A 12,137-nucleotide genomic window follows, 5' to 3' on the forward strand; every position below is an offset into this window, starting at 1 on the left:
TGAGGATGTACCTGCAGGAGACGCATGAGATCACGGGTGTCTTTGCTCTTAGTTTCTTCGATTTTCCCCGGGAAAGCACTAGTACGAGGGGTGTTCAAGTCAAACCGGGACTTTTCATTTTTCGAAAAAGTAAAGTGAACTTACAGGCGAGAAATTAGTTTTATTTTTCAACGTAATCTCCAGCTGGCAGTAGTGCACTTGTTCCAGCATTTCACGAGGGCTTGGATGCCAGTAGCGTAGAAATCCCGTAGAAATCATAAGTAGCAAGGCTAGAAGAAAAGCTGGGAGAGAGAGTAACGGGGGACAGCAAAGGAGCTGTACTCAGGACTCAAGACCCTCTCCCAATGCCCAAGTCCGAGAGGCGCCATGATCGATATTTTGGATTGGGCCGGATTCTGCCACAGCCTTTCTATGGCGGGCGATAGCCTTTCCACGTGTAAAGACCAGGCACGTTCGGCGCAATGGTATCCAATCCAACGCAAGTCGCTTCCGCTTCAGCTTTGCTCCGCGTGCCATGCCGTGTGCGAAGTGTGTTTGTCTGTGTATGTCTCTGCCATAACCTATGCACTTGAATTCTCTAGCGAACGAGTATCGTACGGTTTAAACCTTGTGCTGCAACGCAGGGAACTCGTAAGTGCCACCGTTCGTAACACGCTAGGTCTACCGTATCGATCATGGCGGCTCCCATGTTGAGATGCTCCTCTTCGCTAGCTTGGTTTCTAGTTATTATGAGAGTTCCACAAGAAGTCCTGACCGGCGCGCAGCAGCCATGATATCGGACAGCATTCTTGACCTCATCGTCGCAGCTGAAGTGGCGGCCCCCAAGGAACGCCTTCAGTAGCCCGAAGAGTAGAAATCGCTGGGGGCGAGGTCAGGACTGTAAGGAGGACGTGGCAGGAACTCCCAGCCAAGTTCCTGTAAGGTGCGCGTCGTGAGACGTGAGGCGTATGCGTTGTCCTGTAGAAGGAGGACTCCTTTGGTGATGAGGCCCGGCCGCTTTTGATTTAGCGCCTTATGCACATCCCTGAGAACCTGGCAGTAATATGCACTATTGATGGTGGTACCACTGGGCAGAAACTCAACATGAACAACGCCAGCCTTGTCCCAGAAAACCTTGACCATGACTTTACCCGCAGACGGGGTGCTTCGGAACTTCTTGGGAGCTGGCGGGCCCGGATGCTTCCACTGTTTTGATGCGCGTTTAGACTCAGGAGTGAAATGGTGCACCCACGTTTCATCACAGGTGATGATCCGATCAAGGAACAGATGTCCTTCAGCGTCGAAACGGTACCTTACCTCTTGGGAGATTTCCAGTCTTCTCTGCCGGTCAAACACGGAGAGCTACCTCGGGACCCAACGGGCGCTAACCTTCCGAAACTGGAGGTGTTCACGAATGATAGTGTTCAACGTTCCCACAGAAAGGTCCGTTTTTCGATCCAGTTCGAGGCATGTTATCCGTCGGTACTCGAGGACCAGGCGCTCCGCAGGTTGGATGCTCTCAGGAACTCTGACAATGGGCTCTGAGACGGCCGGGATCGTCCTGCACTGATGTACGGCCGTCTCGGAACCGTTTGCACCACTCAAACGCTTTGCTGCGGCTAAGTGTATCGTCCCCATACTAAGCCTGGAGTCTTCTGTGAATTTCAGATGACTTTACGCCTTCATTCACGAGAAACTACATGACAATTCGCTGTGCGCGATCACCTCGTTGTCGGCCATTTTGTCCAGCACGTGTCTTCTGTTTTGCACAGGCTTTGGACTACCACGTGCAGTGATTTTCGCAGCACCCCTCCACACACCCCTAACACCCCCTAAAATTAGTCGAACACCCTCCAGGAATTACTCACGACCTCCCCCCCCCCCCCCCCAGGGGAGTGTCGCCTGGCCCTGCCGAGTATTCAAATCAAACCTTGATATTAACGATGTGACAAGGTGATGAGGTTTACGAGGTGACGCCTGATAGCAACGCTGACAAGTACCACGGGTGATAAAGCTTTTGAAAAATGCGTACGGAAACCAAGGAGGCTATGAAGGGGAAACATACCGCTTCACATGTTGAGAACTGCTCTGCGTCGTGTATGCTTGCGCTTTTTTTTTTTTTTCGTTTCTCTTGATCTGTCCTCGTTTTCTGTTTTTAATGTCACACAATATTTTTACTAGAAATGAAGATACTCGCAACTCTAAACTATCTCGGTGGTATTTTGAGAGCAGCAAAACAATGTTCACCGTAAGAAAGCGTTACTGTTCGAAAATTGAATGTCGCTTTATTTAGCCAAAACACAGTTATTAATTTGCAAGTCTTCTAAAGCGCGTTTGTACCCCCCCATTCCACTCCTTCAAATCCCGATTCCCCCAAAACGGAAATCCTGGGAAAAGCCACTGGGTCACATATAGTGGGTCATGGTCACGTGGTTGTGACATCATGTGACACCGTCACGTATTATGTCACACACCCCCACAGATTTCCAACACCCCCTTTAGAAGAAAATCCTGGGAAAATCTCTGACCACGTGGTGAACGCGGATGCGTCGCGTCTGAATATGACGAAAAAGAAGTAGCGCGAACCATTTGTACACTCAGGAGGCAGAAATTCGCGGTTTGACTTGAACACCCTTCGTACGTTTATTTCCCACTGTAAACGTGGAGGAGGCATGAGGTGGAAAAGCTAAAAGGAGGTTGACTAGGCCTCCGTTTCCTTACATCGTAAATAAACAGAATAAATGAAAATAGCGACAGGAATACAAGAGCGGAATACAGGAGAACGTGAAAACTAAAAGTTGCGTTACAATGAAGTATTAAGGAAAAGCACTGAGAAATACAATTACCATAGAGCATACAAATGCATCAGGCAACATACACGTGCTAATACCCGGACCCAGAAATATCAAGTCCAGAAAGTTCCAGAAAGTCAACCACTAAGCGAGGAACTCTGGAATGTTTTGGACGACCAAGGACAACGAGGTGGACCCGCTTAGTTCCCCGTATCGTACCGATGACACAAAAATAAACAAGTATAAATAAAATAACATTGAAACAAAATCATAGATACAAATAACAATACAATGAAAAATAAATAGAAAAAAAGGAGAAACATAGGATGGGGCAAGGAAAGAGAGAAACAACAACCTTTGCTCTTTGGATGTTCAAAGCATCCCTTTTACGCAGGTTACCGGTGATAACGTTAGTGCAATGACGTTACTGGACTACAACAAAGACGGACTGAACGAGGTAAGTCGTAACGAAGTACTATAATCGTACGTCCGCACACACCTGCGTTCTCAGCCATTCGCATTCGATTCTTCACATCCCTGTTGCTAAGTCTTAGCGTGTCTTGACGTCTAATTTTCAATGACGTATAACAATAATTCACCGACATTCATCCTGAAGGTCCGGATTTCGTTCCGGGAAGGCCATCGGATATTTTCATGGGTAAATGGCCTGTGATGCTTCTATATTTCTGTTTACATGATGTATGTACGCATTGCTTCATGCCAGAATATTGTAGAAAAAAGCTATTGTACTCTACGTTGTAGCTCTCGCGATATAGACACTACCACACCGAGTGACGATATCGCAGGAGCAAGACTCCCTTAATCCACTGCGGTTCATCACAAGCACGTACATTCCCACACGCTAACGGCTTCTAGACTAGAAGTCGATCCTGTTCCCTTTCTCTCCTTCGTTTCGTGAATGTGAGGAGTCGCTTTGTAGTTCACTTCAGCAAGGGTGACATTACATAGATAGGCCATTGCGGCCGATGACGGCTGGTTCCCATGGCAACAGCGGCAGAAAGCATTACACTTAATGGAGGGATAACTAATGAATACGTCGCGCCGTCGAGCGGCTTCGAACCTTGTCGAGGACAGCAGCAATGTGTAGAAGGTAGACGTTGCTGTTGTTGTTTTTAAGTGTTGAGAGACGTCAGCCAATAGAGATTGCTTCCAGCACTGTGTGTCAGCGATTTCCGGTTGGCCTCAAAAGAACCCCAGGTGGACGAAATATTCCGCAGTCTCACCTTGCGGCACGTGCGGCATGTCACCACACAAATAGGTGGACACAATTATTGTGTACCATCTGAGTGGAAATAAAACAACAACACAATACAAAATTACTTGTAAATCTACTCCACTTACCTGACAAGCAGTCAGGCCTTCCTTAGTATAGGTGGCGTTGCACGCAGCCTGCAGTAGTCACCAATTATGGAACCTGCGATGATCAGGTGCTCCGTTTCGTCGGTACGTCAGGAGATCGGTTTCGATGTGGATTTCGAGATGGTTCGAATTCTTCCATAACAAACACCTTCTTTGCTGTAAAACTTAGTCCGCAAGTCTACATTGATGCGAATAATTCTCCTCTCCATCTGTCTTAATGTAACGTACGGGCAAACTGTCACAATAGTGACTTTTAGTATATCGTACGCTATCGCCTTTGCGTCCGCAAGGGATAGCGTTGGTGGTTCTGCGCACGCGCAAAACATAAACAGAGCTTTGCGCATTGCAGAGAGCCACCACGCTATCCCTTACGTACGCACGCAAAAGCGACAGACGATACGATATACTAAAACTCACTAATATGTTGTTCTCAATTGAGAGGACGATTTGGTAGGCAGGCGCATATACCGTACCTGCCTTAACCACCCCACAAATGGCTGACTTTTCATTGGCAGTTGTTGGGAATAAATGCCCATGTGTTTATGGCTTTTTCCTTTCCCTGTAATTGCAGTTGCTGGTTGGCTCGGAGGACTTCGACATTCGAGTATTTCGTGAGGACGTTATCTTGACTGAACTGACGGAGACGGAAGCCATTACGGCGTTATGTCCTTTGGGAGAAGCGAGCTTCGCGTACGCACTGGCCAATGGTACGATCGGTGTCTACAAGGCAGGAGAGCGGGCATGGAGGATTAAGGTATACAATAGCGTAAATTATGATATACTCTTCATAGAACCGTATCTGGTAAATACAATATTCTTTGAATCATGCCAAAACCAGCAAAGTACTTGTATGCTGCGAACTCCTATGTAGACATAATGCGATAGACATAGTGCTACTTCTACTGTCTTGGTGGGCACTGTAGAGTGCCCACCAAGTAGAGTGAGATATATGGACACTTTTGTCCCCGACAAAAACTGTCCATAAAGCGAGTCGTCCATATTATAGAATATTACAGAAATCAAACGAAATTTATTCTGGAAACAATGCAGTAATAAGTCAACAAGTAATTCACGAAAGGTTCAGGTTCGATTCCTAGCGTCAGCACCTTTTTCCTGTGTTATTTGATTTAATTGATTCTTGGGCGTTGGAGGCTTACGTGTTTGTGTTTGTCCATAAATGTGGCCTGTCGGCCAGTTCCCGTTGTTGACGTTGTATTCACAAGAGGTCGCCCTGCCTCGTGTCTGAACGAGTTAGTGAATGAAAAAATGATGCAAGAGAGAATACGAAGAACGTGTCCGGTTGTGCGTCCCCGTTGTACTTAAGACACACCAAAAATAACTCAGGGAAGGGTCCTGTTGTAGTGGTGTAACGGTAGCATGTCTGACCGGAAACTAGGAGGGCGTAGGTTGGGTTAAAAACTAGGCTGCTCGCAACTGTCCTCAAAGAATGTATGATCAATTTACATATCCACAAGAGTGTATGGCAAGGATGGATTTTCCCTATATCCACCGAGCTGTTGACCTACAATACCCATGAACCCTAAGCACGTCTTCCCTAACCCTATATCATACCAATAATGAGGGCGGTGCCCAGAAGAGGAACACATATATATATTGGAAATTTCGGCGGCTCTCGTCTTGAGGCACCTCCCGCAATAAATATAAGGCATTCAGATCTTAATTAATGTTGGCACTCTATAATTCTAAATCTAGTCCGTTTTCTTGAATGTCTCTGTTTTCAAACCTCCCGCGTTAAGGATCTTCAAATCCTTATATACACGGTATTTTGGTCTCAATGTATACATGGAGTAAACGAAGGAAACGTAAACGCAAGAAAACACTGTTTATCCAGGAGACCTAGTTCCAATGTTTCACAGCACGGAAGTTACTTCGGTAGCCACGTAATTGTAACTTGACTTCAACGAAAACTAAAGTGCGTAACTACCATTACAGTCCAAGAATCAGGCTATCTGCCTACATGGTTACGACATTGACGGTGATGGAACTCTGGAACTCATCACAGGATGGAGTAACGGCAAGGTGAGTTGTTCGTCACTTCCGTCGGCAAGGAACTTATCACGTGTGAATCCAGGTGGACGCTCGGAACATCGATACCGGAGAAGTTGTGCTCAAAGACAGCTTCGGCCATTGCATTGCGGGAATCGTACAAGCGGATTACTGCCAAGAAGGCAGGGATGCGCTGGTGGTGTGCTCCGTCAACGGAGAAGGTGAGGCAAACAAATGTGTATCGCGAACACCAAATCTGGCTTGTAGGCTGTTTGTTCAATAAGTTGGAGGAAGAATGCAACTGACAGCAAGGAAAGAAAGGGTTCGGATGTGGGCGTCTCTTGTTCGTGCATACGACACTATAGAACACGTTTCTTCAGGGTTTGTCCCGTTACATCCGCGACCTCCTCTCTCCCAAATGCTGTGCGCTTCGCCATGCGATACGCCTCTCTTCCAATCGCTCTCCCCTGGACCACGTGACAATTGCGCCTCTCTCGCAGGGAATATTATCTTGCCTAACCACGAGAGCTCTTAGGTACTCCCGACGAGAATTTAAAGAAATATTGTTGCGCGATTGCACGAAAACAAATACGAGGGACACGGAGTCCTTGCACTGACTTCGCTTTCGAGAAAATTACATTTGCACGTGGCTCGCAGAAAGGAGCGTCGACCAATCACGGGCGTGCAGGGCGGCGAAAGCCCAAGTTTCCGCTCAGGGCACTTAGGTTGCCGCTCGCTGGGGCCCACCCTGTGGTGCATGCAGCACTTAGTATTCTGCTATTCACTTCGAGAAAAACGGGGGCGAGCGCGGACGCAAGCCCCCACTACCAAAAATTGCATGTCCCAGCTACCCCGATTTGGGGAAGTGGCGGGATTCAACCAAAACGCAGTGCAATGCCTTGGCCTCCACCCGGGGAGCCTGCCTCATTGATCACACGCTTCCCGACACCAGGTAAGTATGCCGGTGTTTACATCGCGAGCTGCCCCCAAGGCACCGCTGCATGCAAAGCAAAAAGGTGTTTGGTGTAGCGACGGGGGATACTATATTGTTATAATGCCGCACTCTTAATAATTGTTATAGACAAATATATTACTTGTTGTAATTGATATGTTTCCTATTTAAATGGTGCAAATTTTCAGGAGCGTAATGTTGTGATGGCCACTATGACAGCCTCGTAGGTAGACGCCAGCTCGTCGAAAAATATTAGCCAAGGTATATCTGAACAGGTATCGCAACTCCCACAGGCCCCTGTGTCTTCAGAGTGACGCCATGATAGAGACGGTCAGCGTCATCCATCCGTTGAGCGGATTACTACGATTGTAAATAAATGACGTCAGGGATGACATCAGCACCATGAATAATAAGTAGTGCATAATTAGCCATGGCACGTTTACATTCACGCACTTTGTTTGCGTTGTACATCCTTTCGCTCACCCAAGCAACAACACCAGACGAGAATACAGAAAAATAAATCACAATAGATTTAATTAAACATATCAATTCGAAATACATCGAGTTATCACAGGTTTACACAATTCCAGACTGAAGGGCATCATGATGACCACACAGAAATTAAGAAGTTTCACTTAAGTAGGGGAAGAGAGTTGTCGTGAACGGTGGTGGTGGGACGACGCGAGTCCGGTCCGCGGAAAGAGCCAGGCCAGTCCAGGTCACAGCGGAAGAAGTTTATTTACATATATGTACAGCAAGACGACTCCTGACAAGAAAGTCCCAAAAATATCAGATCAAAGACATCTCCACATGGACGACGGGCCTTTTTGTTTAAAATCAGGGCGCCGCCCACAAATTACGCAAACAAAACCAAAGATGCAAATTTCTCATTTCTCAGCCCCAGGATTGGTCCGTTACCAAAGGCCTCCAAAATGCTCCAATCCTAAAGCGAGTAAATTACAAAGGATAGTTCCCAAAATTAGATAATTGTCACAAATAAACAATGTTACAAATCCAAAACCCATTAGTGACTCAAAGCGAAATGTATACAAATACATGAAAGGGCAGCACGAAACGAGTTCCCTACATATGGCAAGTGGTTGTGCCTCATATGCACCAAATGCTCATAACCTCCAAACGCTCAAAAGCTCCAAACGCCCATATGCACCGAAAAAAAGTTGGTGGGTTTGAGCGTTTGGTGGAAATGAGCAGGAGGGGAGAAGCTGCTCATAAGCACCAAACGTCCAGAACACCCGAATGCTCATATGCATCGAAAGGCGGGAGACCACAAACGACGGGTCTTCCTCTCCCGCATTTGTAACAAGGTATTAGGGTGAGAAAGGGGGAATGAATGGAGAGTACCAAGGCCGCTGAATGTGTCAGTTTGAAGTTTATGTAACAGCTTGGTCCTGCTTGTATGTAGCCAGAACGAATAGCGCCTTCTGGTTTGTGGAATTCAATTTGAGCTTTATTTTCAGAGACATGGAGGCAGCCTAGGAAAAAGACTTGATTCTAGCTCGAAAGGCACTCGACTTCCAGGGCTGTAATAACAAAGAACGTGGCCTCTTCCGAACATGTGTCCGGGCTCACTTAAAATGCAGAAGCTGGAATATGATATTTATGTAGGGTTTATAATTATGCATACATAGGCATACAGTGAACATTTACGCAAAACCATTCTTTCGAGCCTGTTCTTCGCAAGTTGGTTAATCAATGCGTCATGGTGCAAATCATGACAGCAGTCTAGAGATATGATAATCTTGCTTTCGGTTGGCTACGAACTCAGATGGCCTGACATCTCTAATGGTTGAGCGCATGATATTCTTGATCGATCAGTTTCATTGTGCTGAAGCTTCTTTCAGCATCAGCGACAGTAACTGGTGTGGTCAGAAAATAGAAGCCTGACGCAAATGCAAGGATTCTGATATAAATCCTGGAGGCTTTCTTGTATGTGTACGTAAAAATTGTTTGGCGTCTCTTTGTTTGGCGTCCTCTCTTTTTCTCAATGACACAAAAGGATATCCCATTATGAGTTAGTTGGCATCAATGTCTATCATTTTTACTTAAATTTTTTTGCTGCGACTCTCCAGTTCAAGTTCTCATTCACACTGCTCCAAGCTGTTAGCGTTTCAGAGAAATCCAGACAACTTTTTACCACACCGCGAGTTGGTCGACGAAACAGATGATATGGCCTGATCAGTAAGAATAAGAAAGAACTGCGATTTGAATTTTCGTTCTGCAGAAAGACAACGCTTACTTTTTTTTGTTGTTGTCACTTTTAGGAGAAGGTGCAGACATTGCAGGATTGCTTCTTGATCTTCTCGCGTTGTCTGTACTCCGCAAAATAAAGAGAGGAACAGAAAGAACGCAATTTGCACAATACAAGCGGTGCAGCAAATGGAACCGCTTTTATGTTCCTCATTAAATGGCGTGGAGCATATATTGTTCATTAAGATTAATGTTAAAAAGCATGTTTTCCAATTTCGAACAAATTAGGAGTGCGAATGATAGCACTTGATTGGCTAAGATCCGATTCATCAGATGTCCACAACGACGCTCCTGTATTTTTGGGCGCACGGAAACGCGTGGGACCATTTCCTCCACCACGCAACCAGGGACTAATTTTTCCGGGACCAACTCTTCCGGGACTATTTTTTTCCGGAACTCCATCCAACATGCTCTACAGTGTAGAGGTACACATTCTCGCTCCTATAGTTCTTCAATCTTCGGTCTGGAAGATGACCGGCTTGGTTCTTTGGATGATTGGTTTTCAACTCATTTCTGTTTGTCCACCGTTTTAGGCATTCAAGAGCAACGCTACTTCCTCTTATAAGCAGAACTCGGAAATTTACGTGCTAAAACCATGCAAATAGACAGGTATTTAGACCCTCAAAAACACCGAAATAGACAAGAACATGCAGAAACAGACACGTTGTAACACATGCCAAAACTGCTACGCGCACGACGCAGACTTTATATTGTGGAACTGTAGCGACAGAACAATTCGATGACGCCAGTGCCTGCTGCGACGCTGTGCAGCGCCAAGCCTCCTTCCTGCACCGCTGGTTCAAGCTCACTAGGTGTTATCGTTGATTCTCTAACATATACAGTCAACCCTCGATTTATGAACACCCTCGGTTCCCCGAAAAATCGTTCATAAATCGAGGGATTCATAAATCGAAAATTCCGTTAAGTGAGTACTATCGAACAAATGGAACAGTATTTCCGAGTTGGTATTGTGTTTATAATGCAATATATTATGTAATTTTGCTTTCGACCATGCCTTCTGCTGTATCAATCTCACAAAGCACAGATGTTAGCGCATTCACACTCTGTTTATTATGCAATACTAAATAGTTTAATTTTGCTTTGGACCATGCCTTCTGCTATCTATCATCAATGTGTCAATCTTAGAAAGACGAGATGTCAGCACATTCGCACTCAACTGGTCTCGAATTTCCTCTGGGGTTTTAAACCTACGTTTATTAATCTCAGGGTGACAGCGGACACCTTATTCATGAATTGAGGTCAGGAACACTTCTGCAAAAACCCGTTTGTTGTTCGGATTTCGAGGGGTTAAGAACCGAGGGTGCAATACCTGGAAAACGTTTTGTCTGTTCAGGCGTCATTCATAAGACCACGAATAATCCCTTTGAAGGTTTTTGTTGGCCTCGGAACGACCCGTTCATAAATTGAGGGCAAAAACGCTGGGCAACCCCTAGTTGGTTCCCAGAAATTCCATTCATTATTTGAATATCGAGGTTCATAAAACGAGGGAAAAATGCATGTAAGAAGTTTGGTTCCTCGTGCTACTGTTCATAAAACGAGGGAATTCATAAATCGAAGGTTCATAAATCGAGGGTTGGCTGTATTCAGTTTAATTTCATTTCAGTTTATTTTTACTACCTCGTTTTACTTTCTTTACTTTACTTTTTTACTTTCCTCGTTTATGTAGCTTTAGCCGCTATGGAGTACACGGCGTCCCATGTTGATATCCGTCCGTCGGCCACATTTTCTATTAGACGTTATGTCAGCCACACTCTACCTCAGGTAGGCGAATTTAATCCACTGCGGTGATGATGAAAGGTCTCACCGTTGTCGGCCTCACAGAGGTGGGCAACGTCACGACTGACGGCCTGGGGGAATGTGCATCCTGGGCCGACTTCTAAAGGAACTGTGCCAACATATGTCTGAAAGCGTCTGTGGAAAACCCAGGAAAAACCCCAGACAGCATAGCCGACACCGGGATTCGAACCCGGGTACCTCTCACTCTCGACGTGACATGGCCAGCACGCTAACCACTGAGCCACGCGAGCTGCGGCATCCACCAATTAGGAACATGCTGCATGCGCATGACAAGAGAAGAGTGACGGCGGACGTGTTTGTCACGTTCAAGCATCCATTGAGTCATGATAACCCCATTCAAACGGACACAATCAGCCATATTCAAATTTCATAAACTTCCAAACTGACACACTAAGTGGCCTTGGCAGCCTCCATTCATTCCACCTTTCTCACCCAATGACCTTGTTCCAAATGCGGGAGAAGAAGACCCGGCCTTTGTGGTCGCCCGCCTTTCGGTGCATATGAGCATTCGGATGTTCTGGACGTTTGTTGCTTATGAGCAGCTTCTCCCCTCCTACTCATTTCCACCCAGACTTGTACGTATTTGGAGTATTGTATTTAAAATACTGTATTTTAAATACAATTTGCGGTATTTTGGTACTCTACTCAATACTTTTTGTTTTGTGTATTTGTACTCTATTTAAAGTACATTTTATGGTATTTTCTACTCAATACTCTAATTACATATTTTGGATCTCCCTGTCAAACTTTGTGTCTCGTCTTTCCATTATCTTGCTTGTTCAGTGGGAATTTCCTGAGTCCCTTGGACTTGACCCGGACATTGGTCCTTCTTGGAAGTCTCCATTTAGAGATCTTGCCCCGTGTGTAATAATAATTGGCCAGTGAGGGTTCTATTATGTGTGCCCTGACGCGGTGACGCCGAATTCTGACCTCGCCGAGCA

At 45.8% G+C, this 12,137-nt stretch overlaps 1 protein-coding gene and 1 non-coding gene across 2 annotated transcripts in view; one reads left to right on the forward strand and one right to left on the reverse strand.

The window, feature by feature from the left end:
• The window catches only part of LOC135392828 (Bardet-Biedl syndrome 2 protein homolog), a 68,496-nt gene that overhangs the window by 14,443 nt on the left and 41,916 nt on the right, over positions 1-12,137 (forward strand). The window contains exons 4-7 of the mRNA XM_064623530.1: positions 3,166-3,228; positions 4,723-4,905; positions 6,105-6,191; positions 6,244-6,379. Of these exons, the coding sequence (XP_064479600.1) occupies positions 3,166-3,228; positions 4,723-4,905; positions 6,105-6,191; positions 6,244-6,379 (469 nt within the window). The remainder of the gene's footprint in view (positions 1-3,165; positions 3,229-4,722; positions 4,906-6,104; positions 6,192-6,243; positions 6,380-12,137) is intronic.
• Positions 6,955-7,118, reverse strand: LOC135393595 (U1 spliceosomal RNA). Its single transcript, XR_010422695.1, has one exon. It is a non-coding gene; the product is annotated as a U1 spliceosomal RNA (small nuclear RNA).

Source organism: Ornithodoros turicata, chromosome 4 (assembly GCF_037126465.1).
Source record: "Ornithodoros turicata isolate Travis chromosome 4, ASM3712646v1, whole genome shotgun sequence".
NCBI lineage: Eukaryota > Metazoa > Arthropoda > Arachnida > Ixodida > Argasidae > Ornithodoros > Ornithodoros turicata.